General features: G+C 48.6%; 1 protein-coding gene across 5 annotated transcripts in view; it reads right to left on the reverse strand.

Annotated features, from left to right (window-relative positions):
• Positions 1–25,331, reverse strand: part of OSBPL8 (oxysterol binding protein like 8) — a 2,810,514-nt gene that overhangs the window by 978,308 nt on the left and 1,806,875 nt on the right. For all 5 annotated transcript variants that reach the window (XM_069629380.1, XM_069629377.1, XM_069629378.1 and 2 more), the window contains one exon: positions 11,268–11,439. In XM_069629380.1, coding sequence (XP_069485481.1) covers positions 11,268–11,439 — 172 coding nt within the window. The remainder of the gene's footprint in view (positions 1–11,267; positions 11,440–25,331) is intronic.

Below are 25,331 nucleotides of genomic sequence, written 5' to 3' on the forward strand. Positions count from 1 at the left end.
CCACGACGCCTGCCAAGAGGGACAGGTACGAGAAGCAGTATCGGGTCCCCAACGCCGCCCCTTTGTGCCTCAGGGCTCAACCTACGCCGGATTCGGTCGTCTCAGCGGCGGCCAAGAAGAAGGCGGCGGGGGCTACAGCCTCAACCTCTACTTCCCCACCTGACGGCGAGGGTAAGAAATTGGACGCAATGGGACGACGGGTCATCTCGTCAGCGGCGATGACAATTAAGGCGGCCAACGCCTTAGCGATTGTGGCCCGTTACGACGGGGAGCTATGGTACAAGATAGTTCCCCTACTGGACTTCCTACCAGAGGACAAGAGGGCGGAGGCCCTGGAGATTCTGCAGGAAGGTGAGGTGGCGTCGGACCACGCCATAACGATGGCAATGGACATTGCCGACACCGGGTTTCGCCAGTTAGGCAACAGTGTTTGCCTTCGACGACGAGGCTGGCTCAAGGCGACAGACTTCCGTCAGGACGTGCAGACCAGGGTTTTGGACATGCCGTTCGACGGCAACAACCTGTTTGGGAAAACAGTATGTGAGTCGCTGCAGACCATCAAGGCCGACACAGAGACGGCCCAAGCCCTGGGAGTCCTTCAGCAACGACGGCCCTTTCGGAGCACCGGAGGCAGACATGGGGCCTCAAACGTACTCCTCTACGTACCGCCAGGCGGCCCGCTCCTCGTCCCAGGAAGGCTTACAGAGGTTGTGGCAAACAAGGAGGATCTTGGCGTCATCGCCAAGGAGGCCAAGGCGGCAAGGCCGCCTCCAAGCAAGATTGAACCGGCCGTAGCGTCAGGCCCCCACCGAGGCACCCCGGTGGGAGGCCGGCTGGCGAAGTTCGTCAGCGTGTGGGAGGCCATCTCCACCGACAGTTGGGTGCTGGATGCCCTGGCCCACGGGCACACACTCGAATTCCAAAAAAAGTGTCCCCGCATTCCTCCCGCGGCCAGGAAGGAAAATCATGAATTCCCAGCCTGACGACGGGGAATATTAATGAGCATGTGAATCCATGCCAGACCCGATGCTGGAGAACTGTCAATCTCTGGCACGAGTGCAACACGCCCTCGGACGAACCCGCCCTCACCAGCCAGTCGTCCAAGTAAGGATACAGTTGGTAGCCCTCCAAGCGGAGAAGGCCCGCCACTACATTAGTCAACTTCGTGAAGACACGAGGGGCCGAGTACAGGCCAGAGGGCAGCTTTTTGAACTGAAAATGGTACAACAATCGTGAACCGCAAAACTTCCGATTTGGTTGGTAAATGGGTATATGCAGGTGCGCATCCTTGAGGTACAGGGAACACATCCAGTCCCCTGCACACAGAGACTCGACTATGTGCGCAGGAGTTATCACCTTGAAGCGTTCTAGCGGTAAAGACAGATTTAGAAATGACAGGCCCAGGACAACCCTCAGGCCTGCCTGGGCGTGGTTGGGTAATGCAAAAATCCTGGAATAGTATCCGCTGCTCATGTCTGAAAGAGGAATCTGTTCTATTACCTGCATCTCCAAGAGGGAAAGGACTTCCTGTAAAAGAGCCGGGGCTCGAATCTAATATTGAGGAGGAGATGATGCTAGAGAGAAAGGAAAAGGAAGACTGAAGCCCACGGAGACTACGGATAGGATCCAAGGGTTGTTGAAACAATACTTCCAGGTGTCCTGGAAAAGAGCCAAACAGCCATCCACAGGCGAAGTGTGTTCCCTGACCTTCACATCACTACTTCTTGGCGTCAGGGGGGGAGTGAGGGAGGGAAAGAGTAGAGTAGGGCGTAGTGGAAAAACCTGTGCAAAGTCCTCTACTGCTTCATCCTGCTGTCGCAGGGCGACCCGTCAGGCCTCAGAGAACAGCAGTCCCGAAACCCCTTGAAGCCGGAGAAAGCAAAGGGTTTGAATTTGGCCCTGCCCTGAGACTGAGGAAAGGAATTCTGTCCCGGTTTTGTCAGGATGGCCAAGGACTTGATACATGATATGATATGTTATTTGTAACGCGCTTAATACCCAGAGGTTTCTAAGCACGGACCCGTGGATCGAACCTGTGTTGCTCCGTGTCATCTTGCTTCCAAGGCGAGCACTTTCTCCCTGAGCTATCCTCCTGAGACTCTAAGCGCGAACCCGGGGACTTGGCGGTTTGCGTGGAGGTTTTCTTCTTTGTCAACTCGTCATTGGTTGAAGAATGAAAAAGGACCACGCCCTCGAAGGGCAGATCCAGGATTCACCCCTGCACGTCAAATGAAAACTTAGTGGCATGCACCCACACCGTCCTTCTCATCTCGACACCAAGGCCATGAGGTTCTGTCGCTATGGGCGAGGCATCCGTCAGACCAGCCTTCAAGGAGGTGTGCTTGTCCGAAGGGATGTCGGACAGAAATTCCCAGAGCTCCCGCCGCATCTTTTGGTTAGCCGCGGCCAAGAGGGTGCCTGCGTCAGCTTGCCGTAGATGCAGTCCTGTGAATGAATAACAGTGCTTTCCCAAAGACTCAAGGATCCTCCTTGGAAAGACAACTGTAGGTGGCTCCCGAAGAGGAAGATGATGAAGACAATGGTTTAGAATATAATGAGGCTGCAGCCACCACTGAAGAATGGGGCTGCAGGTGGGAGGCCAGGAGGATTGGCTCCCTGTTTGTCAGCCTGAACCTGCTATCCAGCTTCTTGTTCATCTGTGTGTTGGCCATGGGCTTCTCCCAGACAATACTCGCCACCTGCAGGACATTCTTCTGGAGAGGGATGCCAGACCGGATTGTGGTGCGCTTACCCAAACCCTCTGTTAGCACTCCTGGCGGGCTTCCTCAGGCAGAGGGACACCCAATAACTTCGCCAGGCCCTCAAGGCAGCCATTAAAGGCCTTAACGGATGCCAAGCGTTCATCATCCTGGCCGTCATCGTCCCTCCCATGCCCTTTTTTTACAGACCTAGGGGACTCTTGGCCCTGGGACACAGGTGCCGACCAGGTCCCCCCCCTAAATCCAGTGCCTCAGATAGGTCCAATGGCTGTTAAAGGGGAGGCGTTGGTGGTACAGGAGGAGGTGGAGGGGTCTGAACACCCAGTAGGGCCTTGACCGGGGAGGGACCGGCACGGGAACCAGCAACACTGGAGGAACAGGAGGAGTACCCAGAAGAGGAGCCCGGGAGGCGCCACCTGGAGGATTACCTCCTTCACTGTGTCCTTCAGAAGCCCCTTCGTCTGAGGAAGAGCTTGAACAAGTGGTCCTCACTAGCCCCCATGTCCTTAGGAGCTCGGCCCTCCGAGGCACTGGGTCTCTGCTCCTGGTCAAAGCGCCAAGACGTCTGAGGTGTGTAGTCGTAAGGCTGCGATGGGTAGATGAACCCCTGAGGAGACCAGATGCCTGTACCGTACAATCAGCTGCCAGAGGGAAGGGGACTGGGATCTTCCTGCAAAGCACGGGCAGGCCCAGAGTTGGATCCAAGATGGCCGCAGGCCTGGCAGGCTCTGTGCCTCTCTGCCATTTTGAAGCCTTGTACCACACCATGGGTGGGAGGGCACAAAGGCCCTGAGAGGCCTCAGACACAGGAGGATACAGCTTGGGTCTTGCACCCGAAGTAGAATTGTCGACCTCAGATCACTCTGGTAGGCGCTGAGCCCTCAGTATTCGTAACGCCCTGACTCACAACCTCGGAGCGAGCTCTGGTTGGCTAGAAGCCCTTAGCACCTGTGCCGGTAGCTGTGCTGGATAATGCAGAGGACAGACTCTTGGAGGTGGCATTCAACGATCACTTACCCCTTTGGGTCGAAGAAGAGGACAAACTTAATTGCCCTTCTGAGGACAGCCTGGTAGGGCCCCTGACCCCCTCAGCTTCGGAGCTGGTAGCCTGGACGGCCTCAGGTCTGCCCCCGGAGGAGCACCCAGGCCCCTCAGCTTTGGAGCTGTTAGGCTTCGAGCCCCCCAGAACCCAAACCCGAAGAACCCCTATCCGTGGAAACCCCAGGGAAGGAGTGTCCGCGCTTTTGATCCGTGCTGAACAGAGGGCCTATCTTGTCTTGGAGAGAGGTCCTGGAGACAAAGTCCTTAAGGTGGGGCGGAGAAGTATGGAAGATCTCCCTCCACTGCAACAACAGATTCTTCAAAGCGCTGTGAGCGAGAGCGCTGCAAGTTGAACAAGTGTCCCAGCGGTGGTCGGGTGCCAAATACTCAAGACAAAGTGCATGGAAGTCCGAGGCTAGGAATGAGCGGTTGTCCGAGGCTCATTGCGTGAATCCTCCTGCAACCGACAATCACCGAGGGAGGCGAGGCACCAAATGGAGGTTAAATAAGATTGAAAAACTAGAAAACGGGGAGCAAGCAGAGCGCTAAAAAAGTCTCTGCGCTGGCTGCCAGGTCCGACACCGTCCGTGAGGAAAAAGGGACTGAGGTGAGGTGCTGTAGGGACGGGGTGTTCCCTCACAGAGGCCGCGCCAACTATACTAAATCTAAAGAGAAAGGTCAATTTTTCGCTGCCAAAGGTTCTGGTACCATCACCATGTTGGGGAACAACCGCAAGGATGGAGGAAAGGGACGTAAGAGTTATATATGGGATACATTACTCACCGTAATCGTATTTCTGATGCTTGTATCTGCTTAGATTCACATGCTGTGCATAGGCCGACATCTAGTGGAAGCTGCGGAGTATTACAGTTTGTTTTTCGAAACTCGAAAATCGGCGTCGACACAGGGCGTGCCAGTAATACTATCCCTAGTGTGACGTCCACTGTACCCAAGATCCCTCACGCGTCTAGGATCCTCAGATTGTATTTTTTCTGACATGAGGTAGCATGAGGAGTAGCGCGAGTACAGATAATCCAAGCAGATAGATAGAAAGGTAAGAACTACAAGCAACCATGCGCCTTCTCTCAGAGGGGAGGAAGGGTGGGTCGCATGTGAATCTAAGCAGATACAAGCATCAGAAATACGATTACGGTGAGTAATGTATCCCTTCTGAGGCTTGTGGAATCTGCTTAGATCACATGCTGTGCATAGATTAGCGAGCAGTACCTGAAGAAGGAGGTGGGATGTGAGAAGGGTCATGAGCAAATAAGTGTCTTAGAACCGCTTGTCCCACTTGTGTATCTGCCTTGGAATGGGTGTCAATGCAGTAATGCTGAGTAAAAGTGTGAATAGAGCTCCAAGTAGCTGCTTTGCAAATGGTGTCAAGGGGTACATTTGCAATGAAAGCCAGAGTGGCCCCAATGCCTCTAGTAGAGTGGGCTCTTGGCGTGAAAGGCAGAGTTCTTTCAGAGAGTGAGTAACACAGCTGGATACAATTAATAATCCACTTCAAGATGGCACCTTTAGAGACGCAATCCCCCTCTCTGCCTGTAGCTACGGAGACAAACAGTTGATCTGTTTTCCTTAGCGGTCTGGTTTTATTTACATAGTAGAGGACCGCCCTACGCACATCTAGGGTGTGTAGTTTCACCTCAGCCGAGCTTTGAGGGTCCTGGAAGAAAGCCAGAAGCTTGATGGACTGGTTTACGTGGAATTTAGATATAAACTTAGGTGAGAACCTAGGGTGTGTGCGTAAAACCAGTTTGTCTTTATGGACAGTAAAGAAGGGATCCTGCACTGACAGAGCCTGAATTTCACTGACCCTTCTTATAGAAGTAATAGCTACTAAGAAGGCTGTTTTATAAGTCAGGTGTTTGAGAATGCTTTTATGCATGGGCTCGAAAGGGAGCCCCATGAGCTTTGATAGCACCACATTAAGGTCCCATCCTGGAGGCGGGTTCGAAATAGGAGGGTGAAGTCTCTTTACTCCTTCCATGAAGGCTTTAACTACTGGTACTTTCCACCACGAGACCTTGTTATGGGAAGTGGTGTATGCCGACAGGGCTGCCAGGTGTACTTTCAGTGAGTTAAAAACCAATCCTGCATCTAGCAGGTGGAGCATGTATGTAACAATAGTGGAAGGAGTGCAATCAACTGGGTTGATTTGTCTACTCTGGCACCAGATAACAAATCTCTTCCACTTGTCAAAGTAACAGTGCCTTGTGTTTGGTTTCCTAGATTCCTTTAGGATGTCCATACACCTCTGTGGTAAATTGAGATGTCCAAACTCTATGACCTCAGGAGCCATGCTGCCAGGTTCATTGAGTTGGGTTGCTGATGCACTGTTTGACCTTGGTGCTGGGACAGTAGGTTGTACCAGGCTGGAAGTTTGATGGGCTCGCACACCGCCATCCTGCGTAGGTATGGGAACCACAGTTGTCTTGCCCACATGGGAGCAACTAGGACGAACGTCATCGACTCTCTGTTCATCTTGTTCACCACCTTCCTGATGAGGAGTTGGTGGAAAAGCGTACGCAAACATCCCTGACCAGTTCATCCACAGGGCGTTGCCCTGGGAGTCTGGTTGGGGGAACCTGGACGCAAATCCTGGGCATTGTCTGTTTTCGCTTGTGGCGAATAAGTCTATAGTGGGGAAACCCCACTGAGAGAAGATATCTTCTACGACCTCTCTGTGTAGAACCCATTCGTGTTCCTCTGGGAGGGAGTCTCTGCTCAGAGCATCCGCTAGGGAATTGAGCTCCCCTGGAACATGTTGTGATGACAGGAAGATGTTCCGTCTGAGTGCCCATATCCAGATTTTCTGGGCAAGCTTGGACAGATTTGGCGAACAAGTCCCTCCTTGCTTGTTCAGGTAGAACATGGCTGTTGTGCTGTCCGTCCGGATTTGCACTGACAGGTTTAGTAGGTGGGGCTCGAACGCTTGAAGCGCTCTGAATACTGCCAGAAGCTCTAGCAGGTTGATGTGGTTCTTGGCCACTGGGGGAGACCAGAGACCCTGAGCTGCGTGGTGGAGATGGTGAGCTCCCCACCCCGTCAGACATGCATCGGTAGTAACTACTGCCTGTATTTCGGGATCGTAAAAGGGTTTTCCCTGTGCAAGATTCTCTCTTGTCCACCAGTGAAGGCTTTGTACTAGTGTTGGCAAAATGACCAGTAGATCGTCCCACTGACCACTCGCCTGAGACCACTGTTTCGCCAACCATTCCTGCATGGGACGCATGCGCAGGCGCGCGTGGGGGACCAGGTAAATACATGACGCCATCATGCCCAGTAAACGCATTGCTTTGCATACCGTTATTTGGTGACTGGACTGATATTGCGGAATTTTCAGTAGTATATTCCGAATTCTTTCCTCTGAAGGAAAGGTCAACCCCTCTTGAGTATCTAGGATTGCTCCTAGGAACTGTTTGGAGGTGCTTGGCACCAGGCTTGACTTTTTCTCGTTGATTGAGAAGCCTAATTCGTGGAGGCGGTCGATAGTCCTTTGAATGTTTGTCCTGCAAATACTGGGGTTTCCCCCGTGATGAGCCAGTCGTCCAGATAAGGGTACACCGGGATTGCCTCCCTGCGTAGGTGTGCAGCCGCCACCGCCAGTACCTTGGTGAATACCCTTGGTGCCGAAGCTATCCCGAAGGGCAGTACCTTGAATTGGTAGTGCCGACTGTCCACCTTGAAGCGCAAGTACCTTCTGTGCGCTGGGAACATGGAAATATGAAAATAGGCATCTTTCATATCCAAGGTTGACATGTAATCCCCCTTTTTTTAGGAGGGGGATTACCTCTTGTAGCGTAGTCATACAAAACTTTTGGGGCTTGACATACTTGTTGGCAGGCCGTAAGTCCAATACTAGGCGCATTGTGAAATCTTTTTTTGGCACAAGGAAGTAAGTTGAATAAATACCCTTGTTTACCTGGTGTCCCGGGACGAGTTCTATCGCGTCCTTTGCTAGCAGAATGGCGATCTCCTCGAGGAGAATCTTCTGATGTTCTAAAGAGTGTGCTCTTTGTCGTGGAGGATGGTTTCGGGGACGCTGCAGTAGTTCTATACAGTACCCTGGGGATACTGTTGACAGCACCCATCTGTCTGAAGTGATCCCTTCCCAAGCCTGGGTGAAGTTGGAAATGCGTCCCCCTACTGGGGTTGCGTGAGAAGGGACCCTGAACTGAGCGTCACTGCTCTGGTGGAGGCATGCCGCCTCCTTTGCTGGGGCTGCCTCTGCATTTACCACGTCCTCTCCTATTACCCCTGCCATAACCCTGGGTAGACTGTTGGCTGTTGTTCCACTGTGTACCTTGCCCCTGTGAATAGTTAGATCCTCTCTGGGAATTTTGGCCGCGTGGGCGACAAAAATTACTATTCCCTCTCTGGTTAGGGGGTTTATTGGTTAACTGGCCAAGGGACTTGAGTGTCTCGTATTCGTCCTTGGCATTCTTCAGTGTGTCCTCGACCACCTTACCAAACAACAGATCAGCTTCCATCGGTTTGTCCAACAATGATGCCTGGGTTTCTGCCTTAAAACCAGACTGCCGTAACCACGCATGTCTCTTGATAACAGTACCTTCTGCTATCAATCTGCCTGCATTGTCAGCGGCGTCAAAGGTTGCTTTTAAAATGCAACCAGACACGGCCCTACCCTCTGCGGAAATCCGAGCTAACTGGCCCTTTAAGGGTTCCGGTGCAGAGGCTATGAGTGCCGTGACCTCTTCCCACTGATGGCAGTTGTAGCTGGCCAACAGGGTGGTGGAGTTTGCAATCCTTGCCTGATAGGCGGACGTTGAGGCTACTTTCCTGCCGAAGCCATATAGTTTTTTGCTCTCCTTGTCTGGAGGAGCTTCGGACGATGACAAGGGTGTTCCAGCCCTCTTACGAGTGTTAGTGACAACTAGGGAGTCTGGCTTCCGATGTCCTCTTATATAGAGAGGGTCAGACTGGGCTGCCCTGAAAAGTTTTTCAACTCTGGGATTGACTGCTCTGGTGAGGTTCGGGTTCACCAGGGACGGGTCTATTCTTCACTGAATAGACTTGAGGATAGGGATGGTCTGGGCAACAGGCCTCCTTTCTCCTACTAACTCCTCGGCGAAGTCCCTCTCCTCCTGGACACCGTGGGTGTCAATATGGAAATGTTCTGCTGCACGTGCGAGAACCTCGTTCAGGAGGGGTTGGTTATCGACAGGGGAGTCGGTAACCGGGGCTTCCTTTTCTACCGGGGAATCTACTCTGTAGGTTTCAGGGTCTTCCTCTTCCTCTTCTTGGTCCTCATCGTCCCCATAATAGCCTGTCCCGGTTTGCTCTTCTACCATGCCAAAATCTTGGTCCTCACCAAAGGAAGTCTCTCCTTGATATAGTGAGTATGGTCGTGAATATGGTTGTACCTCAAAGGGGTCTGTAGACCTCATCGGTGTCTCAAACCGGAGCTTCTTACTCGGGGGGATAGGATCATTAGAGCCTGAGGGTGTAGCCCCTTGTGGATCATATGAAAGGAAATGGTCTGGATTGTTATCGTAAAAGTCTGCCAAGGAAGACATCCTTGACATGACTATCTATGTCATCACTGGACCATTTTTTGGAACTGGGAATGGCTCTCTCAGAAAGTTTTGGAGATTTATCTTGAGTAGATCTGCTCTTTGAAATATCAGCAGACCTGGTCTTGTCTGCCTGTTTAGGAGGAGTGGAGTGTTTTACAGGTGTGGAAGAGTGCAGAGACTGCTTCTTCTGCTGTTTTCCCCCCTCTCCGTGAGTGGAAAAGTGTTTTCCCTGTCCCTTTGTGGCTCCGGATGTTTTCGACGCCTGGCGTCGAGGATCGGGGGTAGAGTCCCTGTCCTTCGAACGTGGGGCCGTGTCTGCTGGTTCCGACTCCTGGAGTGCGGCCTGGGGGTGGAAGTCGTCTTCGTCTTCCGACGATCGAACTTCAGTTAGCCTAGGGAGCGAGGCACTCTTGGCAAGAGTGGATGATTGCCTGGAGTCATGCGGCGATCTCGAACGCCCAGAGGACACCGATTCGGACCGTTCTGTTTGTGCCTCTTTCCGAGCACTCTACCTCGTCGAGTCTCGGTTGGACTTCGTGTGTTTAGTGTGGGTGGTGTGTGAAGCGCCTGTGTCGCGGGGGTCTTCCCCATAGCCGCCCTGTCGGATGACCTTCCGAGGTCGGGGACCTGCGCTCGGCTGTCTTTCGACGCCGTAATGCCCTCGCCATCCGAAAGCAAGGCATCGCTGCCATCACTGAAGGCGCCCTCCGCTGCCATGGCCGCCTGCCTGGCGTGGTGGGCCCAACGCTTCGTCGAACGGTCCTTAAGTGTCTTAGGTTTAAACCTACTACACGCTCTGCAGTTCGCTTCGGGGTGGTCCCTCGGCAAGCAGAGATTGCACGTGGCGTGCCTGTCGACCCAAGGGTATTTGCGATTGCACTTGGGGCAGAATTGAAAAGGGGTACCCTCCATACGCACCTTGAGGCAGCGGGCTGTTAAGTGTAGGAAATGTATAAGGTGTACCTATATACCAAGAGTGTAGAGTATGTCCAACCCCCCCACTCTCCCTACTTGCAGGGCCGAGGCCAGAGGCCTTCCAAGGCCCGGGCCGAGGCCAGAGGCCTTCCGAGGCCCAAATCCGTCGTGCAGCAGCCGACGGTCGATTTCTTCTCCCGCCGGCGTCGAGTGTCGAAGTTCGACGTTGGGAAGGGGAAGGATGTCAATTAATCAATATTTTAGCAAAAGTGTGGCTAAGGCCAGGGGACTCCGCAAAATGCTTCCGACCAGTATGGCGGAAAAAAACAATCTGAGGATCCTAGACGCGTGAGGGATCTTGGGTACAGTGGACGTCACACTAGGGATAGTATTACTGGCACGCCCTGTGTCGACGCCCATTTTCGAGTTTCGAAAAACAAACTGTAATACTCTGCAGCTTCCACTAGATGTCGGCCTATGCACAGCATGTGATCTAAGCAGATTCCACAAGCCTCAGAAATATATATAGTGAATAGGATGTATGTGTATTATGTAAACATGATTACTTCAATAAAATGCTGCACCAACCCATTTGATTCAACACAATGACACATTAAACAATCCCTTCTAAATGGGCGTCCAAAAGAATGAACTCCAACTTTCATCAGCAACTCTGCAAACATAAAGAGAACAGAAGTGGACGCTAAAATTTTTTCAGGCAGTTCATGCTTCGTTAAATGTCTCAGAAACTAGAAAAAAACCTTAGAATGTGCCGATAGAACAAACATATAAATGTATTAATGCATATGGAACACACATACATATTTCTGTATTACTGCATGTGGCAGGGACATACATTGCTTCCAAAATGAATGATTTCAGAAAAGAAATAATACACCAGGTTCAGAGATAGGTTGTGAAGGTTAATATGATAGAGTGATCAGAAGAAAAGCGATAGTATGCAGAGTAAACACCAATTTAAAAAATGCAAGCATGCAAAACCTTTTTGCATGCATTGACGCTACTTTTGGCTCAATGTACGTACTGGAAGTGTTCACCGCTGTGCAGGTTGTTAGCACGGAGCAGGCCATAGAAGGCCACTTGTGTGTTCTCTCCCGAAGAGTTCAGATCGTGCTCTTTACCTTCTCTGATCATGGTACGTTTCAGCAGACTAGAACATTTCAAAGCAAGCTCGAGGGCATCCATCCAACATCTGCCTAAAAATGAATACATTCTTGTTACATGCAAGATACAACAAATATATTCTTGTAGGACTACGTTTCACATTGGAATAAAATAACAAATGGCAGAAATAGCGGTAGATACATAGAACATACTTGTTAAAGTAAACACATCATATGAACTTAGAATCTCATGCGCTGGGTACCTAGTTATTAGTATTGCAACAAGAGTTAATTCTTGTAAACTGCCTGCAGCTTGTGTCTGTGTGGGGAGGACCCCAGTGCCCAACCGGCCGGTGCAAACTGTATCAAACTGACTTATTACCCAGAACAACAACACGCATAGCAAAATTATTCCAAAGAAGGGTATTTTGATTTAAACCAGATGGTAATGTAACTGATAAATGCAAATTGTACTTTCAAGTCATGATTGAACAGTATATTTGATAACAGAGAGCCGACACGTGTGTGAGTCTTTTTCAAGGCAGGGCTTTATTATGCAACTGCCTTTTGACGCACTATAACATATAGAGGTCTATGTGAAATTCTCAAATATTGATGGTCGCACACAAAAAAATACAAGTTTTTCCAGCCGGTTTTGGTGCAACCCTCAATATTCGGTAATTTCCCTTTTTATCACCCCGACCTCTTTACCAACTATACCGCTCCTCTACTTTGTATTTTAGGGGGGGTTCACCCCCTAAACCCCACAGTTTGCTCCCCACTGTTCGCTACAGTACCCGCCCCTAATCCCATCAGTCACAAGGACCAACAGAAACATACACAGACACCACTTACCTGCGTCATCCATGGCTGCTGTCAGGCCTGGAGGTGCCCGTCAGCACCTGTGCGCACTCGTGTGCAGCAGGGGTGTGACAGTTCGCTTTAGAAAGAATGCGCTGAGTGGTCTCAGCAGAGTCTTTCTAAAGCGATATCTTTTATTGTCGCAAATAACAAAAAGACATTTTCACTCTGTATCCATATAGAAACGAACACTGCATGACTTAACTGCAGCCTAATATCATCCCACAAACTCATAACAGAGGCCAGCTGTCGATATTCCATTAAATAAATGTGCCCAAAAGACTATTTTCACGATAATACCAGGTTTAGCTAGTGGGTCAGTCACTAAACACACACAATATCTATGGACTGTGCTTCATAAGACAGGCTTTCAACGATTTCCAAATGTATGTAAGCCTATATGTGGTGTGATGAATCTAATGATGTTACCACTCCTTTCCCTGAGGAAGCCTCTCCCATTGTGGCCAGGTGACGGCATCCGCTAACTGATCTTGACCCTGCGGGTTGCTCTATGAGGGATTACCACTTGGAGGGAGGTGACCCTCGGGGAGATGACATGGCATCTTTGGAAGAAGTTACATACCTCCCTCTCTACCCTTTTAGGGATGTTTCTTCCATTCCACATGCCCTTATGGCATATTGTAATCCTCTCCCACCTAATCAGCCCCATTCATACTATTCACCCATGTCATACAGAGAATATAGTAACAAAAGGGACGAAGAAGAGGCAGGGAGTAGTAATAATCTCTCCCAATGACACCCCATCCCAACTTCCTCCACATTACCTGATGAACGGCCCAACATCCACTGGGATGATAAAGAGAGATAGAGCAATGCAGAGAACTAGGACCGGCAAACCAATACAGCGGTCTAGTCTCTGAAGATTGCTCCATTGGCCCAGGAAGTTTAAATGCTAAGCAGCTGACAGACGTGGGGTGGAGGAATGCGAGGAAACACCACACCGAGAGAAGGGAGAAAGACAGCCGCAGAGGCTGGGAAATATTGCGACCGGCTCTCACACCGGTCAGATCGCTAAGGGCAGGAACGCTGTGAAAAATGGTGTGGTGGCGAACCCTGAGAGCGAAGAGAAGGACTGGGCAGCTGAAAGTCCACGGCCTGAGGGAACAAGGCAGCGGGGACTATGTTCACTGAAACAGGACACGGGAGAAGCTCTGTGGCTGACAGGATGCACGCTGAGCCAACAGAAGGACAAGAGAGCACGAAGGACACTGACGGCCCCCGGTAAGTCCAGGGAATTTAAACAGGTTACTGTGTTGCTGAAAATTGCATGCTGCTTTGGAGAAGTAATACAAGAAATGCAGAGAGAAGATTATCACGAGAAGAACAAGTTACTTACCAACTGGTAACGTTCTTTCGATTGGATGTTGCTCCAACGTATTCCTCATTTTAGATGTATTCCATCCAGCTTTGCTGCTCTTCGGAAATTTTTTCGGCAGAGGGCGCCGTGCGTCGATGTCGTCGAGTCGATGGTCCCTCGAAGGCCTCCGTCCAGGGTGACATCATCGGGTGTATAAGTAGCACGCGCGGCGCCCGTTGGCCTCAGTTCTGTTTTTCCCCCTTTTTATCTTTGATCTTGTACTGTGTAGATTGTGCCGGCAGACAGGTATGAGCCTTGCGAGATTTGAGATGGCATTAACCCGGAAAAATCTACAGAGGTGTAGGCTGGGAGGACGATGAGGAATACGTTGGAGGAACATCCAATCGAAAGAACGTTACCAGTAGATAAGTAACTTGTTCTTCGAGTGGATTGTGTCCTCCAACGTATTCCTCATCTTAGATAAGACTCCCAAAGCAGTATAGACAATTTCTCTGGAGGCGGGGGTAGATTTTTCGATACTCTTAGATGGCGGAGTATAATACTGCTTTTCCAAAAGTTAGCTCCCTAGACTGGGAAGCATCCAGGTTATAGAATTTTGAGAAGGTGTGTAGCGAAGACCAAGTTGCTGCTTCGCAAATGGATCTTATTGGAACACCTCTTTGAAGGGCCGTGGAGGAGGCGATGCCTCTGGTGGAATGAGCCCTTAACCCTTCTGGGGGGTCTTTTTGAGCTAGTCTGTAGCATTCTGAAATGCAAAGCACAATCCAGCGTGAAATTGTTTGTTTTGTCACCAATGGACCCAGTTTCCTTCCGGTGTAACCTATAAACAGCTGGTTGTCCACTCCAAGTCTGGAAAGTCTAGAGATGTAAACGCTTAAAGCTCTTTTCGGATCCAACCTGTGTAATCTTTCCTCCTCTTTCGAAGGATGGGGTGGAGGAATTTTCTGACTTAAATGAAAATCAGATATTACTTTCGGTAAAAATGATGGTTTTACCCTCAACACAACTCTGTCCTTATGGAACACAGTATAGGGTGGCCCAGAAGACAGTGCCTGCAATTCGCTCACTCTTCTTGCTGATGTTAGAGCAACCAAGAAGACTGTTTTCCACGTTAGTAATCTTAATGGACACGTGTGCATAGGCTCAAAATGAGCACACATTAAGAATTTTAGGACTAAATTTAGATCCCAGATCGGTACTTGATATGGGTGAGGAGGAAACACATTGAGTCCTTTTAAGAATTGTATTATCAAAGGAATTTTGAAGTAGGAGCATTCTTCCGATGAGCGCTTGAAAATGGAAAGCGCCGCAAGGTAACCTTTTATTGTTCCAATATTCAGACCTCTATGTGCTATGGTCAGAAGGAAAGATAATACTTCCGGAATAGAACATAGAAAAGGATCGACATTCTCTTCTCTGCACCAGTTGCAAAACTTTTTCCAACGGCAACGGTATAGAGACTTTGTTGCTGGCCTTCTTGCCGAAAGCAACACCTCCATAACGTCATCTGGAAGGTTCCAATCCCTGTAATCTCAGCCTTTCAGATACCAAGCATGAAGGTTGAGCGTTTTGACGTCTGGGTGGAGAACCTGACCTTCCATTTTAGAGAGAAGGTTCTCTCTCTGAGGAAGACGTACTGGTGGCCAGATGGACATGTCTAGAAGGTCCGGGTACCACGTTCTCCTGGCCCAATCCGGGGCAATTAGGATAATGCGGCTCCGAAATCTTCTCAGCCTCCTGATGACCTGAGGAATGACGGGAATCGGAGGTAACGCGTACACAATAGTGGGAAATTCCACTCCACCACGAACGCGTCCCCCAGTGCTCCTCGGGGGAAATTCCCTTGAGCAATACCTTTTGCACTTTCGGTTGATTCCAGTTGCAAACAGGTCTACTTGAGGGGTTCCCCAAAGGGCGAATATCTCTTGAATGACCTCCTGAGCCAGTTCCCATTCTTGGGATACCGTGCTCTGCCTGCTCAGAGCATCTGCCGTCATATTCTCTTCCCTGGCTAGATGAATTGCCGTTAAAGAGACTCCCTCCTGAATCGCCCAATACCAGAGCTGCATTGCCTCTCTGCACAGGGGTAGTGACCCCACGCCTCCTCTTTTGTTTAGGAAGTGCATAGCCACTGTGTTGTCCGTCATTATCAGGACATTCTTTCCCCTGATAGATGGCAGGAAGGCCTTCAGCGCTAGTCTGGTTGCCCTCAGCTCTAAAAGGTTGATATGTAGTTTGGACTCCGATGGAGACCAACGACCGCTGATTGTCAAATCGTTGGCATGAGCTCCCCACCCCAGCAGTGAGGCGTCCGTCACTACTGTGATCTCCGGCCATGGTTGCCAAAAAGGGTCTCCTTTTAGGATGTTCTCTGTACAGGTCCACCATAGAAGGCCTTGTCTGACCCTGTTCGGAATCTGAAGAAGATCTGTCATTTGACCCGAGAACTCTGACCACTGAGTCTTTAGGGCCCATTGAAGAGATCTCATCCTCAAGCGTGCCTCTGGCACCAGAAAGATGCAGGATGCCATGAGGCCGAGCAACCTTAAAAAGTCATAAGCCTGTAGATTTTGGGCATTTTGGAATTTGGAAACCATCTGAAGAATGTCTTGAGCCCTCGACTTGGGAGGCAAGCTCTTTCCCAAGGACATGTCTAATACAGCTCCTATGTACTGAAGCTGTTGGGAAGGTGTCATCTTTGACTTCTTGAAATTGAGGGAGAAGCCCAGTTTGTGGAGGAAGCGACAGGTGACTTTCAGATGATCCAGTGCTTGCTCGGCAGAGCATGCTCTGATCAACCAATCGTCCAGGTAGGGGTAGACATGAATCCCCCCATCTCCTGAGGTGCGCTGCCACCACTACCATAACTTGATGAAGATCCTCGGGGCGGAGTCAAACCGAATGGCAGGACTCGAAAATGATAGTGTGAGTCGCCAACTACGAACCTCAGGTATTTTCTGTGTTTGAGATGAATCGTCACATGAAAATAAGCATCCTGGAGGTCCAATGACACCAACCAGTCCTGGAGTTGAAGGGCCTGAAGAATCTGAGAAAGGGTAACCATCTTCAACTTGTCCTTCATGAGGAACTTGTTCAAGTTTCTTAAGTCCAAGATGGGTCTCAGTCCTCTGTCCTTTTTGGGGGATCAAAAAATACGGGGAGTACCAACCCTTGTTCCTCTCCGCTGCAGGTACTGGTTCTATAGCACCTTTCTCCAGCAGGGTTAGAACTTCCTGCTGTTGGAGCGGGTTTGAAAGTTTCAACGGGTGTCTCCCTGGTGGATTGCTTTGAGGTTGCTTTAGAAAAGGAAGGCAATAGCCTTGGGCTATTATTTCTAGAGCCCAAACATCTGAAGTAATGGCTCGCCATTCTTGCAAATGCTGCGACAGCCTGCCTCCTACAGGTGTTTTGTGGTGCAAGTCCTCAAAGTGGTTTTGTGGCGGATGTTGCAGCTGCTGATGGCAAAGAGGCTGCAGCTGGAGCTGGCTTAGCACGTTTTCCTCGTCCACCACAAGTGGCCTTTCTTTGGCCCCTTTGACTGACCATTCCTCTCGTCTTCCCGTATGAGGTGTAATAACGATAGGATCGTCCCCTCCATGATTGCCCTTGCGCACGAAAAGGCTGAGGTTGCCTAATAGCAGCTCCTAATGATTTTGCCGCTGCTTTTGAGGTCTGCAACCTCTCAAGGCTCTCGTCAGCCTTGTTGCCAAAAAGGTGAGACTCGTCAAAGGGCATGTTCAGAAGGCAGTTCTGTACGTCCGGTGCAAAACCCGACTTCCGTAACCACGCAAACCTGCGCATTACCGTGCTAGTGCCCATGGACCTGCTTACACTATCCGCAGAGTCCAATCCAGATTGAAGGGATTCCTGCATGGCCTCCTTTCCATCTCTAACGATGGCTAGGAAACCTTCCCTTTCTTCCCCTTCTGGTATGTGCTCCGTCGCCATTGCGATGCACTCCCATAGAGTGTACGAAAATTTTGCCAAGGCAGATGTGGAGTTGGCAGATTTTAATGCCATGCTCCCGGCTGAAAATACCTTTCGTGCCCAACCATCCATGCGCTTATCGTCCCTGTCTGGAGGGATAGACGGGTACGCAAGTTTGTTGGAAGCTGTGGCTGCCTGTATGACCAAACACTCGGGAATTGGATGTTTTGACAGATAGCCAGGGTCGCTACTGGCTGGGCGGTATTTTGATGCGAGGGATTTATTTACCGGAGGAATAGAATCCGGAGTTTCCCAATTCTTGGCCACCCTGTTTTGTAAGGCTACATGAAAAGGTAGTACTGGGTCTTCAGTGGGACCATGGTCCAATATGTCTGTTAAATCGTCCTGGACGAATTGGGCTGGTGGTCTAGCCCATCCCAAGTAATCTACCACCTTGGTCATTAACTGACGGTAAAGATGGACTGGCATGCTCTCCTGGATCTGGTCTACCAAAGTCATTCTCAGGAGAGGTGTCAATGCCACTTGCATTGTGTAGACTCCACCAAATCCCTCATTCTGCTTTCCTTTGAGATCAAGCATTCTGGGACATTTGGGGTGCCATACTCCAATCCAAAAGGTACATTTTCCTCCTCTGATCTCTCCTGTTCCTCAAAAATTGAGGTCAAGGATTTGAAGAACTCCTTCCTAGGGAGAGGCTTGAAAACCTTCTCTGGGAGAGGAGGAGGAGGAAGAGGTGTAGTACCAGGCTCTGAAGGAATTACATGTTTTTTAACTTTTTCCTTCTCTTTTTCTGGCTGCCCTGGCTTGGTTGGAGCCTTTGACGCCGAGGGTTTCGGCGTCGTCGTCGATAAAGGCGTCGACGGCGTCGATGACATAGTGGTCGTCGACAGGGTCTGCTTCGAGGGCGTCGAGGCGGCCTTCGACGGTTTTCCCTTTGAGATGTGATAGGTCTCGGACGGCATTGGTGACCTCGAGCGGTCGACTCGACTTGAGCGTTTATCGCTCGGCGTCCCTGAAGGTTCCCTATCCTTCCTTTTACGATAACCCGGGCTCGAGGGCACGCGAGTGTCGGAGCGATGACACTCCCGGCCAGCTTCCAAAAAAGGAGCGGACCGAGGCTTCGCCTTCTCAAACACCTCCATCATTTTGACCCTGAATGCTTCCCACTCTTCGGTAGACGAATGGTTTGTGGGGCATTTCATTTTCGGAGACTCGTCTGATGACGAGGTGGAGGGAGACCTATGGCGTTATTTCTTTGACTTTTTCGACGAAGACAACGAGCGATGAGAATTGCTTCGGGATCTAGATCGATGCCTTTCGCATCGAGGAGATTTTTCCCCATGGGGTCTCGACACGACGCTAGAGGCTTTTCGATCCTTCCGACCTACCTGTAGCTTTCCTCTCCTTTCTCGCAAGGCCTTCCCTGTCATCGCCTGATACTTCGAACAGGCCTCCATGTCGTGGCCTTGCCCGTGCGGGGCGGGTCCGTGATCAACATTTTTGAGCCGCACGACTTGCATTTCTTAAAACCCGATCTCGGGGTTGTGGTCGGCGTCGATGACGAGGACATAATTACTTCTTCGTTATATTATATTTCTTGACAGAATTTGAGGCGCGCCGAATGTCCGAAGCAACGTAACTGCGGAAAAACGGAACTGAGGCCAACGGGCGCCGCGCATGCTTCTTATACACCCGATGACGTCACCCTTGACGGAGGCCTTCGAGGGACCATCGACCCGACGACATCGACACACGGCACCCTCTGCCGAAAAAATTTCCAAAGAGCAGCAAAGCTGGATGGAATACATCTAAGATGAGGAATACGTTGGAGGACACAATCCACTCGAATAATGTGTTTGCAAAGCTTGCTACAGCAAGGGCACTGGGCCCATATTTAAAAGGAGAGAATACCAAGGCGCACATTGAAGCTAACATTGGTGTATAAAAGTCGAGAAGCCCAACACTGGCCAACATTATTCTATGGTTAAAAGGGAAAGTGGCTGCATGGAAGTCCTGGCAGGAGAGTATAGCAGGCGAATGCAACAGTGTAAAAGAAATTGCAAATCAAATATTTAAAGGCTGCACGCTGCATGAAAGTCCTGGCAGCAGAGTAAACCACGCAACATCAAGTATGTGTAATAAGTAAATCTCAAGGATGATCCATACCCTTAAGATTGGTGTTATAGTGCTAAGACCTGGCAAGAGAGCACACCAGGCAAAGTCAAGTGTGTTTAACACAGTGAAGAGTATACAAAGAATCTCAAGGAATTATACCTTTGAAATTGTTAATTTTGGTCAGGAAAGAAGAGGACCTGGCAGGGAACCTGTGAGACTGGAACCTGCAACTAAATTGTGAATACAGTAAAAGGAGCAAACCAAAAGGAACCCATAGCCTTGAAAGTGTTTATTCAGAACTGTCTTAAATATAAAAAGAGACCTGGGCAAGGGAGTTATTCCCCAGAGCTGTGGAATTACCAAGAGGAAGGAGTTGCCCTCTTGGGTTATAAAGAACTTGATTATTTTTGTGTTAACATTTTCATACAGAGAAAAGGAATCTGGGGAATGGAATCACTCCCTGGAAGTGTGAACATTGTCCACTTAAAACATTTTGGTTGAAATTATACTTGTGTTGAATTGGAACATTTGTGTACTTTAAAGAACAGACACTATCCTGCACCTTAGAATTAGTTTTAGAGTGTGAGGGCCAGAATAGCATTACTGACACAGGACATGCACTTATTTTTGGACATCTTGAAAAAGGACAGATCACTAGTTTTTCATGAGCTAGGGAAATACTTCCTAGATTAGGGATAGTAATGTATATTCCCAACCCCTTTTATTTCATTAAATGTTTATAGCCATAATACGAGTCATCTGCCCGTGTCTCATTTCTGGCTCCTCACAGTGGGTAGAAGTAAAGCAGCCTATTTTTCTTCATTAGCATTAAAACAGATATGTTCTATCAGCCACCTTTTTTGGGTGGGATGTGTACCCGGGTAATGATGTACAGCGATCAGACATTCACCAATAACAGATGCAATGCTCCCAAAAACAAAACTTTACAACAGGGGATGCAGAGAACATACCAAAATCCAGATGAGGGGGAACTATAGGGATGTCAAAATTAATTTCCTTAACTACTTGGTATATTTTTTCCAAGAACCAATGTATTCTGGAACAGCTCCAAGCTAAATGTAAAACATTTTCTGGCATTGCATCTTTGCCAGTGATCAGGCATATTAGGTAATAAGCATGCAGTCTATTGGGCGTGTGATACATTTGCTAAAGAAATTTAAAATGTATTAGTTTGTGTTGATCATTTACAGAGTTGTCTTTATTTGCCGACAAGCCTTATTCCAGTCATTGTCTGCAAAAACCACATCTAACGATGTCTCACATTTCTTGTGGGCCAGAGGCAAATGCTGGGTTTGTAGCTATTGTATGTTAGCATGCAGCTTTGAAACTAGCGCTATAGAAAAAGGTTGGGCAATGATATACGCCAATAGTACCAACATAGTGGATTCTGCTGGTAAACATGGGGAATAATCCTTAAGAGACTGCCTTAATCAGTAAGGCTGGTGTATGCCCATTTCCAATATGACAGTATAGCATAAGAAGGCTTCCATCCCTAAAAAGATCTCATGGCATAATTTGTAACTGCTAAAATTGGAGCAGACATTTTCCAAAGGTCAAAGGAAACCCAGTCCAATTACATATAGCTACCATGGGTGACTATATTATGGTGTATCTTTGTGGCTTAGAAATCTTCTGTATGGCTGTTCAGGTTGTGTACCAAGACTGCAGCAGTTTACTAAGCATGTTATTCATACCACCAGGGAGCATGAGCAGAGACAGTGGAGATGCTGACACGTTCTCATACAATATCAATATGACGCAATTTCTGATTCTCTGTGTATCAGCACACTGAAAACTGTGCTAGCTTTCCATTATAATAGGTTGGGATGTAGGGTTTCGTAAGACTGTCTAATGATACACATGACTGTTTACCAGCCCATATTAGATTAATAATTATCCACCTAAGACACTGGAAATAAGAATCTGGAGGTACATTATGGCATTTAAACTCTGCCAAATCACCACAATGGTGGTAAATGAGAGCCTTGCTTGTGCAAGAAGTGGGCAGATTGCATCCCTGTCTTGAATCATTGACTTTATTCTAAGGAGAAAAGAGAAGAGGCGTGGGGATAAGAACAGCACTTGAGGAAGGTGGCGACCATGCATTGTGTAAAGAATTGGTAAAATAATTGTGTGACAAAGTACCCTGCCCAACCTAGTTTATTGATGGTAGGGTCGCCAAAAGGGGCACTTCGTCAGAGGATAATTGCTGCAGCTACTCAAACCGCCATTGGGAATTTTTTCTACCGGAGCCAGCAACACTGGTACACTCGCCAACACTTGTCTGGGTGTTGAAGCTGATCCAGAATGCATTTTTAACAAATAATAAAGGGGGACCTGAGATAGCCCACACTATCCCTGAACTAGGCAGCCAGCACCTTAACAAAAATAAGAGGGAGTTAGGAACTCCAATAAGATGGACACAGTTCTCAAAGCTGCAGTCCAGACGCATCACGACCCAAAGAACTACGATTCCCAAGTTCCCTATAAGAAATTGCAACACTACACCTGATCCCCATTTCACCAGAGGGAGGCTTGGAGGAGGGGCTAAGGGCCTATAAACCCCTCAAGAACTCAGTAGTTGGTGGCAGTAGGAGAAGCAATCATTCGCTGCTGGCTCCAGAAATGAAGAGAAGCTGGGGAATGTAAGGAACCAGGAATGAGACTCAGAGACGTAGGATTTTGACCATAAACTTTTATTAAAGAAAGAAAAGGGGGGTCTGAAAAGGCCCTCATGTCCCTGCTCTAAGAGGTGTTTCCCTACCTCAAACAAAACTAGGTGCCTGTCAATGTCAAAAAGTCCAAAGTACTATTCTGGCCCTCACATTCTAAAAATCAACTCTAAGGTGAAATGGGAAAAGGTCTTTGGCTTTTATGTTGAAAAATGCGCAACTCCAACACAAAAACTTTCAGAAGGATAGAGTTCCTTGTTCCAGAGGGTGGTTCCCTTCACTCAGTTTTATATTAACGAATTTCAGTTCCTCACTTTTCTCTTGACCAACACAACTGGTATACAAATCAACTTGCTGGTTAGTCTTTATCTTGTTAAGACATCTGATGTACACTCCTGTCAGGTTTTCTCTCCTTTCGAATATGTTTCCACAACCTTTTGCTAATCCCGATGTACCCTTATCGGGACTTTATTGGGTACCCTTGATTACGCACTGTTCAATTTGACAAGGCCTGGTGTGCTTTCATGAGAGGGCTTTCGCAGATCAACACACTTGTAACTTGCTTTCACCTGGTATACTATCCTGTTCGGGCTTTTCTTATATATATTTATACTCTTGTGACTTGAGTCTGCCTAGTATACTCTCCTGCCAAGGCTTTTCTCTTGTGACCTGAGTCTGACGGGTATACTCTCCTACCAGGAACTTCTTTATGGATATATACTCTTGCAGCTTTAGCTTGCCTGGTACATTCTCCTGCCAAGGCTTTTCTTTTAAATATATTCTTGTGACTGAAATTTGTTCTGCCTCTAAGAAATGTCCACTTGTTTGTTCTCTCTCATATGCTTCATTCAGGTTCATTTGGTTTTGGCAGGGTTGCCAATACGGCTCGGTATCTCGTCTTCTCTTGGGCGGGCTCACCAGTTCTTGTTGGTGTATGTTGGTTCTCGAGTGGCAGTCTTTCAGTGTTTTTCTCCCTTTCACTGCCTCTGCTTCTCCACATCTCTGCCCATGCGGCTTCCACGTCTTTCTGGGCTTCAGTGGCGTGAAGGTGGACTTCCAGTACCTGCAAACACCTAGAAGTCTTCTGTTTGCTTCAGGCGTTTGCGCAGCATAATCCCACTTGCAGTTCGCTCCCAATTCGCTCCCTTCTTTCCCGGCGAGTCAGCACCGAGAGAAGCAGCGTTCTCCAGCGTCTTCTTGTCAGCTGGTCTGCCGGTCTGCTGGTTTTAATCTCCTGGCATCGGATTTGTTTTGTTCCTGCAACAACTAGAGCGCAGCGTGTGCTCTTGGCTCCCAGTGATCTTCATTACTCGGCTCATCTTCTTAGTCCCAGTACTTTCGTTTTTAGGGCAATGGTAGTCCGTTTCTGATAACTTGTATGCAAAGTCTCAAAAAGGGTTGTCAGTGATTTTAAGAGGAAAGTCAGTTCTTGAAGACTTTTATGCAGAGTTTGAAAAAGTGTTTCCAAAACTCCTGAAAACACAAGTCAGATTTTAAAGACTTGTATACAAATCCTGCAAAAGTGTTTCCAGTACCTTTCCTAGGTGGGTGAGGGGAGGTATGACAATATGTCACTAAAACATGGGGCATGGTGGGGGTATCCTAAAAAATAAACAGGGGATACCACGTCTCATACAATCAGGTAGCGGCTGCCGTCCCCTGGCCACACAAGGAGAGGTCACTGCAGGGAAAGAAGTGATGATACCATTGGATTCATCACAGGAAGGAGTTGAAGGTAGGAGACTGGAGCAGAGCCCCTGGAGCCTACGGATGGCAAGATACTGCATGAGGGACCCAATGAGTTGGGGTAAGGAGGAGATAGCTGGAAGAACCTAGGAGGAAGCTGGACAAACCTACTAGGCTGGGAAAAGGCAGACCCAAAAGGTGGGGGTTGAGAGACACAATGGGCTGGGAGAAGGAGGACCCAGAAGGCTGGGGAAAAGGAAGGTCCAGAAAGTGACAGAAATAGGGGAGAAGCAGAGAACAATGGTGGCTTTGAGGAAAGTGCCCAGAGGGTTGAAGAACTGGAGAGTAAGGAGTGAATTGGGAACCAACCATAATTGTAATAGAAGTGCCCAAAGTGGTGAAGAACTTAGTAGAGTTGAAAGAGATAGAGTATCTTAAGTGTTGTGAGAGAGGGGACCACAGAGGAGAATAGACCCCTATTGCAAGAAAGCATTGAAAAGAGGCGATAGAGGAAAGTAAAGCAGAATGGGCTCAGGAAATATGTAAGGAAGGATGGAAGGAAGAAAAAGCAGTGACAGAAAGAAGTGAAGGGTTAACATTGGGCATCCTCCAGGTGGTGAAGGAGAAAATAGGAGAGAGGTGGTGTAGGGGGGGGACTGTTAAAGGACTAGGTGACGGGGTATTAGAGCGGAGAATTGTTAAAAAAGAGGCAATGGACACCAAGCAAAAAAAAAGATACACCCAAGAAGACGTATCATTAAGTTCAAGGATTTTTGGGGGAAGAAACTTGAGGTGAAACGCTTGGGAGGAAAGAGAGATTGGAAAATGTGGCTGGAGGAGCGGGACCCTGACAGAGAGGGAGGAAGTGAGGGATGTGTAAACCCTGACTCAACTGTAGGGCAGCCTCCTTCCACTCATTGCACTCAGTCCATTTTGGGACTTCCACTCACAGCCCCGCTTACAGAATCCTTCCACTGGTTCAAAGTATGGGACTTGGACCTTGGACGCAGAGTTAAGCAGAAAAGACTCCAAGAAAAGACTCCACTTACTAACCCAGTTTGTGGTTCTGAAACCTTCGTTAATAAATAGGGACATGATTATAAATCAGAAATTAATCAAACTGCTCCATTTAACCAGATTACATTGAAATAATATTTCAGTTTCCTTTTATAGATACTGGTTTGTCCATTTCAAATACGGCATGTGTTTATATATATATATATGCACATACATATATATATATACATACGTATACATACATACATACATACATATATACATACATAAAGTGGATTCCGTAACAGTCCTGGGGTCAAACTCACCCGGAGGAGGACTCCTCAGGA

Source organism: Ambystoma mexicanum, chromosome 12 (assembly GCF_040938575.1).
Source record: "Ambystoma mexicanum isolate Mex_15411 chromosome 12, UKY_AmexF1_1, whole genome shotgun sequence".
In the NCBI taxonomy this organism is placed as follows: domain Eukaryota; kingdom Metazoa; phylum Chordata; class Amphibia; order Caudata; family Ambystomatidae; genus Ambystoma; species Ambystoma mexicanum.